At 43.3% G+C, this 21259-nt stretch overlaps 1 protein-coding gene across 1 annotated transcript in view; it reads right to left on the reverse strand.

Moving 5' to 3' along the window:
• The window catches only part of clybl (citrate lyase beta like), a 58611-nt gene that overhangs the window by 7068 nt on the left and 30284 nt on the right, over positions 1-21259 (reverse strand). Inside the window, exons 2-4 of the mRNA XM_034110433.2 lie at positions 16486-16696; positions 5455-5643; positions 720-821 (exon numbers count right to left, since the gene is read on the reverse strand). Coding sequence (XP_033966324.1) covers positions 720-821; positions 5455-5643; positions 16486-16696 — 502 coding nt within the window. The remainder of the gene's footprint in view (positions 1-719; positions 822-5454; positions 5644-16485; positions 16697-21259) is intronic.

The following is a 21259-nucleotide window of genomic DNA, read 5'->3' on the forward strand; positions in this document are numbered from 1 at the left end:
AATGCGTCTCCTGGCCTTTGTTAGCCCCCAAATTAATTTCACCACTAGCTGTGCCACAGTGATTTCTGTTTTTCATGTCTGCAACCTGGGGTTCAGTCTGCAAATATACAGGGTGTGTGTGTCTCCCCACACACACACACACACACACACACACACACACACACACACACACACACACACACACACACACACACACACACACACACACACACACACACACACACACACACACACACACACACACACACACACACACACACACACACACACACACACACACACACACACACACACACACACACACACACACACACACACACACACACACACAGAGTAGATAACTAAAAGACAAATAAACCAAACCCCAAAGGCTCAAACCCATGCCCTTTTCCCCATGTTGCTGAAGGTCGTGTCGTACTATAACAGCGCTTTGATGCCTGCCTAAATCATTAAGAACTTTTCCACTATGATGATATTCAAACAGCTCTAATTAATACTCAGTGTGTCTGGAGAGGGGTAGAGAGAGACGCAGGCATACAGACAGAGAATAGGGAAACAGAAAAAAGCCTCATTTTGAGAGACTGTCCGAAAGCTTTGAAACCCTTTCATTTAGGACATGTGGAGTGTGCTCGCTGACGCCGTCTTTAATCTAAAGTGAACAATGGACAAACGGAAAAATGCCTTACGCAGGCAGTTTTGGGGGTTTGTTTGTAATTTACCTTAAAATTGAGCAGGCCCACAGCTGTTTCCACAAAGGTCACCAGGCGGACGGGTTCTGTCAGTGCCCGTCCTTTCAAGTAGTGCTGAAACCTGTCAACAAACTAAGCACACGGGGCAATCGCATGCACGACTCATTAACAACACCCAGGGTTTCTGTAAATAGAAAACAATAAACCGAACAATCAAAATGAATTAATTTGTTCTCACTACTTTGTACAGTCGTCACTTTTATTGGTTGCTTTGCTGGAGCACACACTGACTATTCACTATATCCTTTGTTATGGAAACACTTCATGATAAGCCTGATTCGATTTGTGATATTGTATTTAATATGCACAGATCTACAAGGAAGTGATATGTTCGGCTGGTCTCTATTGTTGCGCTCCTCTGTAGAATGTGTGTTAAGTGCAGCTGAAGTCCTCGTAGGACTAATGATGCATTATTAGTTATATAAATGAGAAAAACAGGAAACCAACGCTTACATATTGAGCTATCGAGTGAATTTAAAACCGGTAGTAAAAGAAACCTCAGGAGTAAAAATACATAAATGATTTGACACATCTTTCACAATCCACTGTGGGGTAAGAGACAGACGGAGGGGGGGGGGGGGGGGGGGGGGAAGAGAACTCTTAACATGCAAAAACTCACTTCTGATATGAATCTCGACACCTTTATTACCTGCACTGTTTCCATTTCAGTCCTTACGCAGAAACACATCTATGAGAGTTCAAATAGCGAAGAGAGCGAGCACAGGAGGGCAACAACAAAAGCGGGGAAATGAAATATTTTACATTATCACCAGGGTTCCCCCCCTCGTCTGAAGTCTTCTGCTCCAGCTTCTTTCGCAGGTTCTGCAGAACTACAGCATGTGTTCCCCTGAGAGAGTGTGCCCATATGTCAATGCACACATGCACGCACGAGCACATGCGTACACACGAAGAAATGAATACCGAAAAGGGGAGAAGAAACAAGATTTGGGATGTCTTTGAGAGTGTCACTCCTACATTATTCTGTTTTGCGTCCCCCCTCCATGGCAGGGAACAGGGAGACTGGAGCAACAATCAGAGTGTGATGTGACACTTTGCCGAGGCCTTTATTCTGCACAACTCCTGCTAATATGCGAGCTCACCTAAGTAGGGCTTTAAAACCAAGTTTAATTCTTTGAAGACCAAAGCATTTCAATTTTTTCCAACAGACCAGTTCACAGCTAGCCCTGGACTGCCAGTGGGGTAGCCCAAATTCCAAAATCTATCATCTGGAAACACACAAAAGCCCCCTCCGTCAGATATTTCCTTTCAATGCCAGTCAAAAAAAAAAAAGAGAAAAGGAGAGGGCGCAAAAGCTCAGAGTAGAAATGTCTAACTCCATGTCCCCCCTTCCTCTCCTTTCTCTCGCTCCCTCTTTGACACACCAGGAAAAAAGACAGATATAAATAACCTCAGGTAGAGCACGGCTATTTTTCTAAATGAGGAGCAAAACAACCCTGTGCTCGCACTCACCACTCCTGTCCAGGAAAACTGAAAGAGAGGACCTCCATTGAAGGATTTCAAAAAATAGGGGCAATTTTAATCATCTCTCTATTCAATCTCTGTTGGATAAATCATATCTGAGAGATTTGCATAAATACAAACCATCAAAGACTTTTCATCTTCAAAGAGGTTTTCAAGACCCAATAGGCTTTGTACTGTAATCATCTGAGGTCACAACCCTGTGGGAGCAAGGCTGCTATGGTAACATAAAAACTAACGCTGGGGGCTTAGCATAATATCCCCCCACCTTCGCAAACACAGGAAGGGGTGGGGGGGTCAGAGAGGGAGTGTGAAAAGAGGGTGTAGATAAACCTATTTCTGTGACAGAGGAAACTAGATAGATACGGCCCGTTGTGGGCTGATGTTACACACAGAGATTACCACGGCGACACTGCCACGCACACCCCAACAAGGCCGCGACGAGCCGAGCCGTGTGTTTGGATTCTGCCGAAGGAAAACAAATGACAGCTCAATGCGGCGGCAGCGCTGGCTAAAGAGCCTCCTTGCCTCTCTGATTACATGTTTCTGTCCTTCTGTATTCTCCTCTTCAGCTACTATACACTCTGAGGGCCTGATTTACACTGCGTAAGAGGTGCTATAGCGCCGGTTCATTGTTCCTCTGTTGCATACAGAAACCATTAGCTGTCAATGGCTCTCAAAACTAGGACCCTTTAAGATGCTGAATTGCAAAAGTAAGGGAAAGAGAAAAGGAGAAACAACACCTCTTATCACCATTCAAAGCCACGCTACAAACAAGCCCTCTGACAATTTCACCACCCAATCATGAAAAGAGAAGGAGGGAGAGATGGAGCCAGAGAAAGGAGGCTATAGTGGGACAAGTTTCAATTAATTTTCTTCAAAAGGGGGCCAGATTAAATGTTTCCGGCCTGCTGAAGTGTTCATTTCACAGAGGGGAAGCGGAGAAAGGGATGAGGGGAGGGGACGGGAGGAGGAGTAGAGGAGGAGGAGCGGGACAGGGTGCGATTCTTTCGGTCTCAGTGCACACCAAATAGTGTGGTGGGTAAAGAATGCACATGGCTCCGAATCTGTGTGAGAATTGTCCTCGGACAAAGGAGGGAGTTACGCCTGTTATACCCCAATAAGGCCTGTCAGTCACACAAGGGCTGGGGGAGAGGAGGAAGGCAGAGCTAAAGGTTTCCACACAAAGGGAAACAAGCAAGTCCATCTTTTAGCGACAAATCAGTCTGGAGGTTCTTGTGCTAATACCAATAGAGAGAAAAATAAACAAGTAAGGGATTTACTGTGCAGCCTTACAAGAGTGGAGAGAATCAGACATGCACACACAGAGAAGCTTGAGTAAAGAAGACACAGGGAAAGTTTGAGGGACATAGAAGAGATTAGATGAGCATACATGAGTAAATCAAGGACCTATTCAAAGCAACAGACTTTTTCAGAAGCACACATGCACCTGCTCATGCAGAAACACCCCGACAAGCACACTGTAAATCCAGCGTGCAAACAGATTTACAGTACACTCAGTGTTCCTGCAACAAAGCTTTAGAAAAAAAAAGGACATAAGCAGGCAATTATTCTATCACTTTATAGCTCTCAATGGGCCGACGTTCCAGCGTAATAATACCCAACAGTGGATGTATTTTTGTTGTTGTTTCTTTACAAAAGGAAATTAATGCAGAATACAATTGACTTAAGAGAAAGAAAAGTAGCGAAGGGAGGAACGGCTGAGCTTCGGGAGAGAATTAGTGAACACCTGTCAGCAATTATACTTGGAAGAAAGAAAAGGCCAGCAGGAAATAGATGTGTTCTAATTAAAAGCACTAGTTAAAAACTTCCTGCCCCAGACCTTGTATGAGTGTACATAAACGTGTGTGTGTGTGTGTGTGTGTGTGTGTGTGTGTGTGTGGGCGTAAAGATGGGGAGAAAGCCAAACAAAACACCCTCCTTTGACCTCACTTCTAAACAATTCTTAATGTCTCTTCTTGTGTAATCACCAAACAGTTATATAGCTTGACATAATAAAAGATTTAAAGAGGAAAACAGCCACTTAAAAAATGCTTAGGTAAACAGCATGTCCATATTAAAATGTGTGAAAAGAGAGGAAAAGAATGTCAACCGTATTCAGCAAGAAGTTCTTGAACCTGTGAACTGTATTCACACACGCAGGGAAGGAGGCTGACCGTAACCTGGTTCCTTGTGGGAAGTGAACCATATGGAGCTGATCAGAAAAGCCTGCATTAATGATGTCACTGTCTCCTGACCTTTGGGGACCTGACATCCGTACAGCGCCCCTTTATAGAAAGCCAGAGGGATGGCCAAGCCCAGACGAGCACCTCTTAACTAGGACGCAGTTGGTATGGACACATTTTATAATACTGAACATTGGGAATAATATCAGTGGGCAATCATTTCGTGGTTGCACATCTCGAAGAGTTTTGATCAGAGAGGTGACGGGAGACCTTCAAGTACCAAGTCAAAAGGCAACTCCATTTACATTCTCACTTTGTAATTTAAGATATCAGTTTGTTTTCTTGCTCATGCACAACTGGCAAGATAGCCTTTCAAGTTAATATCAAAACATATTCAAAGGTGTCCATAAATAACTGAATGTAATGCATGTTTCAGCATGGAATTTATCGGCACCCGTTTGGAGCCTTAAGTTTGATTGGATAAACCCTTAACAACAATATTAATCAAACATTTTGCCAAATTGGAATCAACAAAGTACTTCTTATCTTATCTTAAAATGTTTCCTTGAAAGGTTCAGCAGTAGCAGAAGGTCCCGTTGTGATGTTTCAGAGAGCTATCAGGCTTTTGAAGCTAATCCGAAGAAATGTCATCTTTCACTTGAGCAGCGGCCAAGAAAAACACTCTCTGTCCCCGAGTTCTGCCACAGGGATCGATTCCCAGTTTTACTGGGAAATAGACAAGTTTGTTATGATTGCTTTCAAGATTCCCGTGGTTTCCTCTTACTCCATGAGTTTGTGTAAGAGCACCGCTGTGTTTTCTTAAAGAGACACCCAGAGGAGAAAGAGAGACAAATCATGTTTGTTCTAGTCCTGTTTAGTTTTTGCATGTATTGCAACTTTGGGTGTCTTTTTTCTTTTCTTTAGGAATCCATTGCACATGGTTTTGAAATAAATATTTTTCCGGTTACTTCAGTAAGTCTTCTTTGACTTTAGAAAACGACAGAAGCACTTCAAAAGGCAGGCCAATACTTCCAACTTACCCACTGCACTTCCTGTGTGTCTTCCACTTTAGGCAACATGATGGCAGGAGGGAGAACCTCAGCCTGCAGGATGACCTGCAGGTCAGCCTCAGCAAAGCCACTGGACACAGAGTTCACCCTCACACACTTCTCCGTCCGGCCCAGGTCCAGTTCAGCCAACATCCTGGGGATGGTCTCCCTGGCCTCTGTCTGCAGCAAAGGAACACAACACACACACAGAGAGCCTCATTATTTCACGTCATGCATTTGGTCTGGAATGCACTATTGAGTCACTAATGTGAAATGTTTTAAGATACGACGCTTATGACTACCACAGTGTATATATGAAAAACAGACCAACCAGAGCAGAAAAGGTTTAAAACATTTGTTCCAAGCTCCTATCAGCATTCAAAAACAATGCATGGATGCATTTACTGGATACATGGTTGAAGAATGAAATTAAAGTCACATTTCTGCCAAGAAAATGCTTCTACATAGATTATAATGGACATTAAGCCTAATCATAAAAATAAACTACACAATGCCGAAACAAATAAGGTGTCATTGTCGTGGGTGATTGACAAAGCATACATCAATCTGGAATAAATAGTATGAAGATGAACATTTAACATAAAAAAAAATACACCACCAAATAACCACCTGCCCTCTCCCTGGGCTGCTATTCATCTATGTATACGCACAGTAAGCCTCAAATCACCGAAACAGAAGCTGCACACTCAACTTTGCTCTCTCAATGCCAGCATTGTATAAGCTGAGCAGGAAGAGAGATGCGGAGGATGGGGAAAAAAAAAAGAATCAAAGCGAAACCTACAGTCCCAGCTTCTGTCAGTAACACACCAGCACACACCGCTATATTCAAACCAGATGCTGGACTACAGGAATGGAGAGAGCGAGGGATGAAATGGGGAGAGAGGTCCGGCCAGTGAGAGGGGAGAGGCTCTCTGGGAGAAATGTGGTCCCAGTTAAGCAGCAAGAGGAAACGGTAGCTTAGGAGTTGTCAGGTCAGATCATAGGCAGCAGCCTTTGAGTGCTTGTGTGTATGTAGTGGTGATGCTTAGATTGAGATTTCTTTCCGGTTTTCCCCTTTACACCACCACATTATTCTCTCAGAAGTACTGAATAAACCACGTTTTGGAGATGCTTATTCACGAAACACAATGGAGGTCATTTGATTACGGCACTGAAAGTTGGTGGTAAAGGTGAGGCAAATGTTTCGTATGACTTCAAACGGATCCGAGTTGAACATAAACACAGGGTGATCATTAGTGGACAGATAACCGAAGTAATAAAATGAAGTGTGTCCATGAAAGAGAAACTGTAGACAAATACAACATGGAGAGCCCATACATCACAATCGCTTGTAAAAAGTAAAGTGGACTACAGCCAGTTCAGTTGTACGAGATGACGGGGACCCCTCAAAGTTCACGAGACTGCTTCAGAGACGAAACCGCCCTCGCTCTGATCTGCTGGAATGCAGAACTGTTCTTGATATTGCCAACACCCCTCCAGTATCAATAAAATATAGTATCAAAGTACATATCAAAGATTTGCTGGGATTTAAAAGGGGTCATGAGCGGGATGGACTGCCGTGTGTCATCGACGTCTGCCTGTAGCCTCATTGAATGAGACGAGAGGGATTGTCACAGCATACGATGAGAGGGCTGTGATCTTTGCTGTAACCTCTCTGTTACTCTTCCCTACTGTCGCTCTCATGAGCCAGGATCGGCCTGTAACTGTACCGCGGTAACTTAAAACGGATGGAGGGATTTACGCAGCCATAATTCACTGTTCATAAACCTGCTACTTGGTAGATTAAATTCTGTCTGTCCTTCCTTAGTTCATGGTGACTGGAGAGAATTGATCTGTGAGAACCGCTGGCTGCCTCATAATGCCAGGAGTCGCATTGATCCCTGACCAAACTAAATAAATAGAGATCCAGAAAGGATCAAAAAGCCGGGTTCATAACATTCACAGATCAAATAGACTGGAGCCTCCCGCTCTGAACTCGGCCCGATACAAGCAGCCTGCATGTAAAGAAACTCCTAATGTAACCAGAGACCACTCATTGCAAGGATTGTCTCCTGCACTTTTCTTCCTTTGCGACGGTATTTCTGAAACCATGACGCCGGGAAGGTCGCCAGGAAGGCAGGAGAAGGCCAGGTCACTGCGCACTATCCTTTCTTTTATCTTGCTTTCTCTGTAAAGAAAGAGATATAATTCCGCCATACACCTTGACCCCTATGGGCGCCGCTACTCCGAGCTTGAATAAAGCCCTTTGAAAAGGAGATATTTTACATTAATGGACAGCCATCCAACAAGTTGCTTCAAAGCTCCCTCCCCAATCACCTGGTGTCCCATGGAGCGCTCGCCCCAACGTCAGCTCCGTCTCCTCTTTGATTCCCTCCATCATCCTCATCATTAGAAGAAGCTGACACACAGGCAGGCGGGCGGGCGAGCAGTTGGCCAGGCAGGCAGGGTTGTCGAATGCATAGATGCACACGAGAAGCTTTTCAAGTGCAGAGAGGCTGACCTTCCAAAGAGCGAGGTCAGCTCCTTAACACACAGCCTGAGCCTCGACGCCCAGGATCCTACAGAGTGATGTGTATACGTGACACAGCATGGCTACAGCCTTGTAGACACATCAGACCAGAGCGTCTAAACTCATGTATACAGTCCACAGCGGGACGGACTTCCTTTCCAGCATCAGACCATGGATGTCCAGCCCTGCCGCCATGCGACGTCAAACATCAACCCCGGACAGACTCCCTGTCCCTTTATTCAATTTGAAAAATGACTACGGGGATTTGTCATCACTAGGCTGATAAACAGCATAATAGACTACTATATAAATGATGATCATTAACAGCATTAAGCGAGTAAAAAAGGCTGTACATATTCATTTTCAAAATCAATATGCAGATCGCACCATTTATCACAGACAAAATGCCTTAAAACAGTGGACTGCTGTGTCTTTTATTCGCCAAGCGTATACATTTGATTTTGTGTGAAAAGAGTGGGAATTCATGAGTCACAATGAGTGTACTTGTTTTTCCATTTGCTTTTTTTCTACCTTGCGAGAGCTGGCGTTTTGCGTCCTGCTGTGCTACTTGCGATGCCATTTAAAACGAGCTGCAGAATATCGCAGGTGAAGGCTGCCTGTCTGACGTGCGAGTGTGTACGTGTTCGCAGGCTTCAAGTCATTGCGGATGGGTTTTGACAAGTGGCACGCGACACTCCGGAAAGCTGGAGTGAGATGACTGACTAATTCAGGCTACGTTGATAACTGAGACGCAGCGAAAGGAGACTCGGGCCTTCACTCTGTCAGTTGGAGGCACACCGAGTTATCAGTTATCCTGTCAGGGCAGACAACAAGACATTACGAGCAGGAAAGAGAAGGGGGGGTTTGTACATCGTGAAACCTGCTCGTCTTCTTTGGTAAAAACTGACAGCCTGAGGTGGAAGAACAGCTAACTATGTATTCACTTTAATTAGCCATGAAAGGATCTCATTATAGCTCTTTGGTTACAGTTCATTACAAGCTGCATTGCAATGTTATTCTGGAATTTAATTCTGGAAATTAATTATGTATCCATTTTGTAGGAAAAAATGATGGTAGGGCTCATCATTCAGTATCTTTACATACATCTCCTCTCTGCATAATTACAATTATTTGGAGTTTTGTTCACAAGTGATTAAGCATCAGTTTGCAATTATGTCTCATTTGCAACTCCCAGTACAGCTGTCTCCAACCTAGTCTGTCCAATTTGCCATTTGCCTCACAACACTTTATAACCCCATAATAACTACGCGTAACGTGATATCTATTAGCTTTCATCAGTAAATGCCGGTTTGTGAAAGAAATACGCAACATCATTTTTTAGCAGGAGTGAAGTTTTACCTCGATGCTTTTTGTCTGTACAACTTAACACGTGTACAAAAAGTGTAACTAAATGAATCTGCTATAGTGGTCTTGATTGCAAATCAAACTGAATCTTTAAAATGTGGGTCCTTGAAAGGAAGGGATTTTTTCTCAACTTGGTGTCATGATCAGTTAATGTGATCAAGGTGCCAATAAGGAAAAGAAGGTGTGAAAAGACAACGAGTAAACGTGTGTCTTGAGGGCACATGTGAAAAGAAAATGCAACTAATTGAATGATGACCACAAATGGCCGATGGCAGTGTATTGAGTCTACAGAGAGAAACAGACTGTGCCAAGCTTTGTGCGGAGGCCTGCAACACACCGTTTCTAGGCAATCCTTCATGGCGTGCTTCTTTTTGGTAAAAAAAAAAAGGTTGAGTGTATCATTGATTTAATATAAACAAAGACATGTTCCTTTTTTTCAAACCTATTTGGTGTTTATTTGTTTTAGCAGTATAAGAATGTAGCTAGCGGGAATGCGAGTACAAAACCTGACTAACTCAGAAAACTTAAACTCTTGTCCATTTTTTGCAAAATAAGAGGTACAGCCTTGCTTTCTTCTTCCCCTGCGCAAACATCTGCTCCATCCCTTCCCTCCACCACCCATTCTTTCATGTTTTCGTCTCCTTGTCGCCTTCTCCATCATCACTCCTCCTTCTGGGGTTACTCTTCAAGTATTGCGTTGTGCAGCCCACGTAGCACAGAGCGTTGAGGGCTTCGCCTCTGCCAGTGAAAACACGAGAGTGTAACAGGATAATAAGAGAGGGCCTCTCTGTTCTCCATGTCTCAGAATTTTCCAATCCCTCACTCGGCTTCAATCCTCGCCTTGAACCCACGGTACCTGGATCAGCAGCATGAGCGCGTTTCAAAAAGATACTCAAAAGAAACGAAGAGCTCAAATGTAATCCATGACTTATGTTGGCATCTAAAAAGATACACGTGAGAAAGTGGTTTTACTCCTTTAAATCCTTCCGCTTTCCATTTGCTCCGACGCCGTACCAGCTCTCACCACTTCTGAGCAACGAATGCTAATCACAGCGCTGTCATCACTCTCCTACGCACCCTGACCTCTCGTTCGCCTATCATTCCCTCCCTGAGGTCTCCAATCGATACCTGACACATGGCGCCTGACACACAAATGCAGCGACAGTCAGTGAGGTTTGGATTTGAAGGTTTTTCTGATACGGCGGGAGACAGGGTCTATTTTCTGGCTGAGCGACTCGCATCCCGTTTGAGAGTCTTGGCAGCCTGACTGGGAGTTTCTCGAGTCTCCTGGGTCCTCAGAGGTGTTGAGCGCACAAGTATACAAACACATACACACAAGAACATGCATATACACGGATGTAAATACACACTGACACACAAATGCTCAGTATTCATAAATCAACTGGCTAACATCATTTCCCAGGAGCTCCTGTCAAGAGTTTAGTCACTTGAATCCGCTTAAATGGAGAGCAGATCTTTCAGTGTCCTCTGGAATAACACAGTGAGCATTGAACTGAGGTCATGTTTCACTTGACAGTTGGCTGTATAATTTATGTTAAGTTTAAAAGCTCTGGTGTCAGACACAGTTCATGCATAGACCTATCTATTGACTGAAAAGAAAGTTTGACTGTAATAATGTGTTCCCTCAGCTGCTCTCACTGCAACCAGAGGTTTAGTCTATTGACCCGTGGCCAGTAGTTTTAACAGGGGAAGAAGAAAGTGTCTTAAACGGAAGGAAACATGGTCAAACTTGAAGTTCAAAACCTCACTTTACAGTGTAATAACATATTATTGTTAGTAGTTTAACTGTACCTTATTATACAATAGGCCTACAATAAATGCACTAAGGTGCTGATTTAACTCCCAACTAACTGCTCAAGCTGTATTTGGTCTTGACGAGTAGGTTTGTATTATATTCTATCATATTCTGTGTCTTAGGGTTAGGGTTTTGACATTATGCATGACGATTGTTGGAAGCTAGAAGGGCACAAACCCCCATCAAGGTCAAATCCCTATCTTGCGATGTTAACGAAAGTGAAAAAATAGTTTGTATATCCGTCTCATCAAACGGTATGTGGTCCAAAATGTTTTCATTGGCCCATGCTCCACCCTTTCGCCCAGGTTTAAGGAAGAGTCCTGACTCAAGAGTACAATATAGCCATCTATGGTGATGCGTTTATTGCCAAGTTTATATTTGCGTTATGAAAAAAACTAAAAATATACAGTACAACCATACTCTAATATCTCCTCGAAGATCTAAGTTCTGTACATTTGCTAACAAGAACCATTAAAATAGTAACAATTTAAAACAATTCAACATGAGACCCAGGTGTCTGGCTTCCACATGGGCCCAATAAAAGCTAGCTACGGGGGGGTGTTGATCATTATTGTTTATTTTAGATTTTATACGCCTGAAAGTTACGCTGATACTTAAATGTACTGAGGGTGAATGCAGACACTGGTCCTGCGTCATACTGGACCGTTCAACAGTGAGCTGCAGGCTGTACCAATATGTGTATGTGCCGCTGCGCATGTGCATTGTTGCTCGTATGTGTCTACGTGTGCACGCGTGCCTGTGTGTGCATGTTTGCGTTCTGCATGTCGTGTGTGTACTCGTGCGCATTCGCAGGCGCGTGCTGGCGTGTGAGAGGTGCTCCCCGTTGTGTCGACCGCGCCACCATGCCATCTGGAGAGGAAATCGAGTGTGAAGTACAGTATAGTTTGGGACCAAGCTCCGTGGCAGCGGCTCAGCAGTTAGTTCATTAGTTCCAAACTTCCAGGGATTAGGAGTGAATCTCTACGGCAGGGAGGCAGGGGGGAGTCAGGGAGGATGGAGGGACCCATGTGGGGAAAAGAGAGGGAGAGGGAGAGAAAGGCCAGGAGGAATACTGGACCACAGGGCACTAAGAGACAGAGAGGGAACACGGTAGCGAGAGATAAACAATCTTAACCCTTAGGACCCTGGCGAGGGATAGAGGAGTGAGAGGGAGGGACAATGAAAGAACAAGACAGCGAGGGAGAGAGGAGGAGAGAGGACAGGTGTAGCCGTCAGTTCCGCTCCGGGGCTTCAACCTGCCCTCCCTCTTCCTCCACCCCACTGATCATACAGATATGATGATATGTGTAAGAGTGTTAGAGCAGTCAGCCTTGTCTTCCCTCCCCTCTCTCCTCCCCCCTTTTCTCCCCTCTGGGTCTGTGGTGACAGTTAGCAAGCTCTGGGTGGCTCCTACCCTTTACTCCTCTTCTCATCTCCCTGCCTCGTAAGCAGCTAGCATCACTGCCAAGATGGAGCGTAGACATTTTTGGAGTCAAAGCGGCAGGCAATTAAAGCGGGCACTGCCGGATTTCAATTTCCAAAGGGAGGGGGTGGACTGACCTTCAATGGCGTACCTTTTTGTCATGAATATCCTTCTCTGTTTTAAGGTGAAGGTGACAGATAATGAAAAGAATACATTAATGAACACATAATAGGAGGGTGGTTCTGGGCAGAAGCCCCATTTAAGGCCTATCCATGCATACTCAGTAACTAACCTCACACTTCACCTAACGCAGTGTTGGCTTTATTAAAACAGAGGTTCGGATGGCATTAAGAAGGCCTTGACTTGCTTTGCTCCTATTATCTCTCTCCAGAAGAAAAAAAAAACAGTCATGCATTAAGACCATTGTTGAGGCCTGGGATCTCTTGGCAAATGCACAGTGCCAACTGAGAGGTTGTCATGGTGAATATAATCGCAGCTATAGTATACACCATAGCATTTGTCAGTCAAACATTTTTCATTTCCAATTCAACTGGTCTAAGAGCAGAGTGGATCATAACGTTTAGCCCTGTCGGATTACAAAGTAAAAAATAACATTCGGTTTTTAGAAACCTATGGGCAGACAACATGTCATGTATCCTTGGGCAAGATACTTAACCCTGAGTTGCTCCCGATGGCATGGCCAACGGTGTGTGAATGTGTATGAATGTTAGTTCCTAGAGTTAGGTACACTGCTCTGTGTGAATGACGTAGTATGTAAAGCACTTTGAGGGGTCGTTAAGACTGGATAAAGCGCTATATAAGTACAGTCCATTTACCATATGTTGTAAGTGTTCAGAGCTTTTAAAAATAATTATATGGCTTGGAAGAGCTAGCATGCAGTGCTTTCTCAGCTCAAGGACCTATAACGGAAATGCGGTGGCTCCTTTCTGACAGTTTGCTCAGAAACATGAACATGAGTAGCAATGTGTGCTCTTCCTGTTCCTCCTCGCGCATAGGAGCAAGTCCTGCTGCTGGGTTGTTGCCCTTTTACAGCGCTGTCCAGCTCTCCGTGTGTAATGGCCCAGTTCCTGGCATCTACTTCATACTCTGGAGACTGTGCTGCATACATGCATACAGCAAACATTCTTGTGACGGCAACGAGGTGGCCAGTTGTGCAACCTGAATGTGCTGCAGGTACGTCCTCGTGCTCCAGGAGTGACAAGAGCACTAGTCAAAAGTAGAAAGGAATGAGGATGAGCAGAGAACCGGTCTTTGGCCACCAGCAGCAGAACCATTCCCCTTTTTGGGCTGGTCTTGCTGTTGCCTAATTTGTCACAAATACAGGGGAATTTGATTCACAGATCATTTATGCGTCTAAACTGGACCGGTTCCATCCCAGAAGTTGAATGGACTGAGATTTAACCCGTGATGATTTAGTGTTCCCTGAAATGTTTTAAGCATTTGAGAAGCGCAATCGGATTTGCGTTAGAAGGACAACTTCCCAACATAGCAGAAACACCACATGTCATTACTATAGGCGCATTCACACTGCGGTACTTTTCCCACAAAGGTTCATGCGAACTTAGTTCATGAGAACTCTTTGATCGCGGCTCTTTTGTGAGAAAAGAGCTATATCTCTGATTGGCTGGGCGGATTGCAAACCACGCCCCGTAAAACTCCCAAAAAGTTTTGTGAAGCCGCTATTTTATTATCCTCGCATTAGCATTAGCCCAGCGCAGAAACGCAGAGAGACTAACTTATGGAAACACAAAATAAAACATGGGAGCGGTGGAGATGAGGTGTCGGCGTTCTGGAGATTTACTCAGATTTTTACTCGGATTTTCTACTGAAGCCAGTCCCCAACTCCGGGGACTTCCGGTCGGGGACTTTGGGCGGCAGTATACGCCGTGAAGTGGTTTGCGGCCTGCCAGTAAACCCAAAGCAGTAGAAGAAGAAGTGACGTCAGCGGCTTCATTTGCCTAATCCACCCCCAGGGACTTTTTCCGGTGTGAACGCGATCTGTACTTAGTTCACGCGAACTAAAGAGTTCGCGTGAACTAAGTTCGCATGACCCTTTGTGGGAAAAGTACCGCAGTGTGAATGCGCCAATTGATGCTGAATGTACCAGACAATAATTCAATCGGGTGCTGCTGCCATTTGTACCAAATGTAATTCCAACACTGCATATATTTATCATCTCTTAATTGAAAAAATCCTATGTATGTAAATATTTTTGCATGACTCCAAACAAATAAAATATACTTCGGGCTAGTAACTCATGGTGTCAATCAAATATTGTTGAGTTTTTGTACGAGAACTAATTCGCAAAAGTGATTCCAAACAAAGAAACTAATATCCAAAACAAATGTCGTTGACACAGACCGGAACACGCAAGAGGACTTTGTTCATCCAACAAGAAAAACACCAGCGTAAAGGGAACGGAAAACGACACAACAACCCCCATGGATTTTCAATCGCCACAGTGGAGTAAGAAGCTGAGAGTGTGGGAAGTGAAGAAAGGCCAGTAGGAAAGGTGCATTATGTTATTGAGTAAATAATACATGTTTATATCACACAGTATGACCTGGCAAATACATATTGGGTAACTGGATTTTGGCCCACTGTGGCTGACTGTAATATGGATTTATGGTGTCAAAGAATGTGATGCAATGCTTTGTAATTTATATTTCTGATGCAGCCAGATCAGAGGAAGGAAAAGTAATAGGATTGTTGGGCAGGGAACATTACGGTGAAATGCTATTGTTAGAGAATGTATTGTTGGTATTGTTAGAGTTCTACTAGTGGAAGACAGAGAGGTTAGCCTATTCCATTACATCAAATTACTATGCATGTCTTACATTGCACTGTAACTTATATTTTATACCTTTCTTATTCTATTTTAGCCATTCTATGTATGTGTTTCTGTTGCGCTTTACTTTATCTGAATGCTTTTAATGTGTGTTTTGTTTGCCTTGTGTTGAAATGTGCTATATAAATAAACTTTTACCAGGGCCTAAAAAAAGGTACATCACACCAGATCACAAAAGGTCTTCTAGAAATGAGAAAAGTAAATCAGATCAAATTCAAGATTCCCATTTGTTGCCATCAAACTTAGACTTGTAACCTTAAGGCGTGAATACTGCTTTACGAAATGAGTGTGTAAAAGCATGATACTTTTAAGGAAATAAAAATAGAGATAAAGCTGCTCACATGCTGACAGGCTGACATCCACTGTCTGAATTCTCCTCGAGCCTGAATGGCTGCATTCCTCTCTACATCTCCCCCTCTAACACATAATAAAGACAGAAGCTCTGACATCCACCAACTCCATCGCAGGGTCACAGTTTAGCCTGTCAGTCACACAGGCCATCATCTTATTGTCTACTACAGGAACAGCCTGCAGCTATATCAATCATCTTTATTATCATGACTTAAAAACCTTTGTTTGTTAACTTTTTACCCGGGCCCCTTCTTTATCCCACTCTCCAATCACAATTTCATGGGCAGTTCAGCAGGGCCAATGGGGAGGCTGAGTGGGTGGGGGGAGAATGCTTTTAACCTGCTGCATCTGGTGCTTTCCCGCTGCTAACCCAGTGGGACATGGTCACCTTGTATTAAAGGACCCTGATAGGGGGGCACCACTGCCTTTATACTATCATAATAGGGTGAAATGTGCTTGTTTTAAACATCTCACTTAGGTAGTTTTCCTTTCAGTGATTAAGACCAAGCACCTGTCTGAAGGAGGCAAAGGTAATTAAAATAATTCCGGATCTCACAGCTGTGTGTGTGAGTGTGTGTGTGTGTGTGTGTGTGTTTTTGTGCTCCTTGCTGACCTGTTCTTATGAAGCCGCATTTCATTTATACATGTGCACCTGTGCATTTGTGTACCTTTTTGCTGAGGGCTACGCCATCCTCACAGTCCAAGACGGCACAGTCGACATCCAGCGAAGCTAGTTTCCTCAATTTCCGCTCATCATTGCCGGGGCAGTAGAGAACCGCCCTGCGGGGTATGTAGCGCAGTGAGGAGCCTGCCGAGTGGTGGTGATAACGCCCGGCCTCGGTATTCTGCCAGGCTGTGGGAAGGAGCCAACCCCTCTCCCTGTCAACACAAATATAAAACATACATAAGCACAGTGGCACAGGATGGAGCGGACACATGAGTTTGAGTCAATTTCATAAAGACTATAGTGCAGTGTCTGTTTAAACTGTGACTGTTCGGAACAGGCTGATTTATTGGCCCTCAGTACTGACTTTCTCCAGAACCACTCATCCACACAACAGAGTGCTTCCATTTTAGTTCTCGCAAAAAATGCATGTCTTTGGTGCATACATTACTCATAACAACCTGGGGTATCAATACAGCGCTAAGGGCAATGAATAATTAAAGGTTGTTGCTACATTCATCTTCATAATATCTACAGTGTTTATATTATACGCGAGGATGCAAAAGGAGGTCTCTTCCTCAACACTGGAGTGAAAGTCTGGAAACGTTTCATTTTGGGAGTTCTGTTTGCCCTTCAGCTGTCTATTGAAGTGAATGAGACACGTTGACCTGTGCTTTGGCTCCCTTTGTTGAGAACAAACTCACCCAAACACTGAGCCACTCATATGCTAATGTTGCCAGACTGCTGAATATCTGGGCAGGCAGGAAGTGAAAGAGTAGGGGTGGTTGGAGCTGAGTCATGGAAACATTTAAGTTTAGGGAAAACAGAGACTGTGCTAAAAAGGAACATGTTGGCTATTTCAATAATAAAATAAAATAAAAGTGTAATATGCTTCACAAAAATCTTGCAATAGGAGGTAAATAAGCCATGTACAACTTAGCCACGTAAAATAAAATCTAAATATATTAGTATCAAAGACCGTTTATATACATAATTCTCATTTCCAAGGTAATTATATATATTGTTTTTTGTTTTTTTATTTGATTGTGAAATATTAGTTAAAAAATGTGGCAACAAAGTGTCTCGATGCACTGACTGAGCTACTGTGTGCCGCAGCAAAACGTGAATTAAATTCATGTTTTCCAGCTTAACAGCATGAACAATATTTACTTGGATTGCCACACAGTGAAATACCAGGCTGACAAGTTGTTGCCATGCTCATCATCAAATCGCCGACCTATAATAATCACAATTACTGCACACCAGTTTTAATTATTTGCTCCGTTAATCAAGCTTCTGAAACAACTTGCCCTTATAAATGGCTAAATGTTGGGATCAGAATTATCAAATTACAGCGAGAATCAGCTTCTCCCACCACCAACTCTCACTGGGTATCAGAAGCCCTTCGAGGGATCATATTTGTAATTAGTGTCCTTCTTAGCCTAAGGAAGAAGGGGGCTACTCTTTCTGCTGAAAAGGGGGGCTGAATTATTCTCTTCTGCACTCGATAAAGGAGCAAAAGTCACTTCAATGACCACTTAATCCTGTCAACTCCGCTTCCACATGCCCTCCAGTCCCAATCAGGCCTAATCTGTGCTGAGATGGAGCGGTTGTTGCAGGCAGTTCAAACCAATCCAGGTTGCTTCCAGCACTTTAGTGCTTCCAGGTACAAAGAGCCTACAGAGACTGGAGACAGACTCACAAAAGCTTTAGGGAGAAAATATTGCAACGGTTGGGCTCTAATACTATAGGGCATATTGTAAACCATTACAAAAAGGGTAATAGGATGGAGATGGAAGGGTTGAGTGGTAGGGGACAAGGGGGGTGTTAAGACTTACATTATATTAGTCTATTCTGTGCAAATCACTCAAAAAATAATTCTAAAAAAGAACTATTCTGACCAGCTTCGAGACAAATATATGAGAAATTAAGTAGTCGAGTGGAAGTGCCTTGATGTTGGCTGGAGTCAAAAGCAAAAGCTTGATAACAGGGATGAAAAATGTTCCCCATAATTTGACTGTGCTTTCTACTTTTCTTGTGTAGCAGACAGGAGGTCTCATCCTAAAATAAACTGGCAGTAAAATCTAACAATTCAGCTCATTCTGAGTTTTCAAATGAATGCCAAAGGTATAACAAAACACTTTATTCTCCTTCAAGAAACAGTATAAAATCCAAATTTCGAGTTAACCATCATTAGAGACACAATTGTGAGATGCTGAAACATAGCCATAATAACTCAAAACAACTGTCATTTTCCAAACCAAATGTAACCACATCAGTTTATTTACTTTAATCTTGTGTTATTTTAGCATTAGGGTTTCACAATTAAATGGCAGCAGTGGTGGCTAAATTAAACATTTCCTTTGTCCACACTTAGACCCTAAAAGGAGTTGCTTGTAAATAAATAAACCACACACACACACACACACACACACACACACACACACACACACACACACACACACACACACACACACACACACACACACACACACACACACACACACACACACACACACACACACACACACACACACACACACACACACACACACACACACACACACACACACACACACACACACACACACACACACACACACACACACACACACACACACACACACACACACACACACACACACACACACACACACACACACACACACACACACACACACACACACACACACACCATCCTACATATGGTTGACATATCATCATTGTTAGATCACTAGATTCTTGTGTTCTATATATTTAACAGTCCCCAAAGTACCATATGCACCCATGTTGTTCCCTCTACCTTCCTTCTTTTACATGAAAGGTTATGATAACACAGGGTTGTGTGGTTAAATTAGCAGCTGTAAAGTGGTGAGACATGGCCACAGCGGCTATGTTTACTGGTCTGAGATCAGAGGTAAGTGTGTGTTAGTGGGTTTATATGGTGCTGGATAGGACTGGTTCTCATTAGTAGAGAGGCTGCAGTAGACAAGGCCCAATGGCATTAGAAGGAGGAAGCTAAGGACAGGAGGTGGAGTGTAGTAAGCATTTTGTTAGCCTCAACATGGGTCATGATTATTGCAAAGCCAACAGTACAGTGTTGAAGCTGCTTTATTAGCAAGTTATTATCATAAACAGCAAACTTCTCCAATCTAGCCGAGCAGATTTATGTACCGTCATCTTCCAACATCTGAGTGTATCTTAACAAAGAAGTTAACTGGTTTAAAATCGACTGATCTTCAATCCAACAGAATACCGTCTGATGATCTGACTCTCACCGTACGATTCTCTGTAGTGTCCAACTACAGCAAATCCACCTTGAACCACACATCCTCGAACTACATATCTTATCTTCACCGCTCTCACACAGTCACTGTTGTACGTTTTCCACATTCAGGTTCCAAGTTTCATCTTGTTATCTCTGAAATCCCCTGGCATGTAATCCAGACAGGTGCACTAATATTCCTCAAGGTAACAGTGACTATGCTATTTCCTAGTCCTAAGAAATGGCATACTGTGTATGTATCTGGCATTTTAACGTCTACACATGCTTCTGGCATGTGGGGGGTCTGTGAACATTTTCAGCAATTCAGTATCAGTCATTTTAGAAAACACATAAGCACAAAATTGGTGTAGTGATGAAACCCTGTACAGTAGAGTACAGAGCCTCAAGGGAATCAGAATGTAACCAAAAATAAATTGATCTTACATTAAAAGGGGACCTATCATGCAAAATGCACTTTATGTAATTTTTGACGTAATATCGGAAATGTAGGCTGGCTTTACACCCACGGCCCTATCAGAAACGTTGCTATCAGAAACAATGCCCGACTGTTTTGGAGGTAATGTCGTCGTTGCATGTTTACATTAGCATCGTTAACACTCAGAGCTAACCTGTACTGCACAGAGCATGTGTGTGAAGAAGCAGCAAATAAAAAGGAACTCACCTTGTGGTATAACCCAAGCCCCCAGGAAGTGCGCCGGACTCAGATGAAAATATTCGTGCTGGCCAAACGGTGGTACTACACTTCCGTTTGGTTGCCAGGTCCGGAAACACTTTTTCCCATTGACTTACATGGGGAAAGAGTGGTCTGTAAATCGTTGGATAATTATTTTTAAACTAAATAAACTACCCAGTATGAACACTTGTATAGCCCTTATTAAAAACATTCGTTCCTCAAGTTGTAATAATGTGCTAATAACGTTATTCTGAGAGTTATTTCCCTCTGCATTATGAACGCGCATCTAACCCACGGGACCGCGCCGCCCGGCACGTTCATGTTACGTGTCCCGACCAATCAGAGCACACTGTGCTCACAGGGAGGGTGGGGGCTGGAGCTATTGGAGCTACAACGAGCCGTTAAAGGCAGAGAGTGAAATTCAGTGAATACACGTAGTTTACAGAGATGCTGTTTGAGAAACCAATGTGAGTTGCGTTTATCTTTACCCATGGGTGCACAATAAGAACGGACCCATATCGTCTTACTGCCATCCCACGGAGCTGTAATAATGGATATATTGCTATACTGTAATTCATTATCATACTACATGGGCTGTATGATTAAATCTTGTACCGTAAATGTTGTTTTAAATAAAGTTAATATTGCTTATTATTATAAGTATATATTATTATATATATACAGTGCAATCATTCTTTCTAAATGAAGCTCTGTTGCTTGGATATCACTAGATCCTGTTACAGCGTAATATAAGTACATAACGATTTATGTGTACATTAGCATAATTACTAGCTAGCCGCTAGCGGCTAACTGCCGCCT

This window comes from Pseudochaenichthys georgianus, chromosome 21, assembly GCF_902827115.2.
Source record: "Pseudochaenichthys georgianus chromosome 21, fPseGeo1.2, whole genome shotgun sequence".
Classification (NCBI taxonomy): Eukaryota; Metazoa; Chordata; class Actinopteri; order Perciformes; family Channichthyidae; genus Pseudochaenichthys; species Pseudochaenichthys georgianus.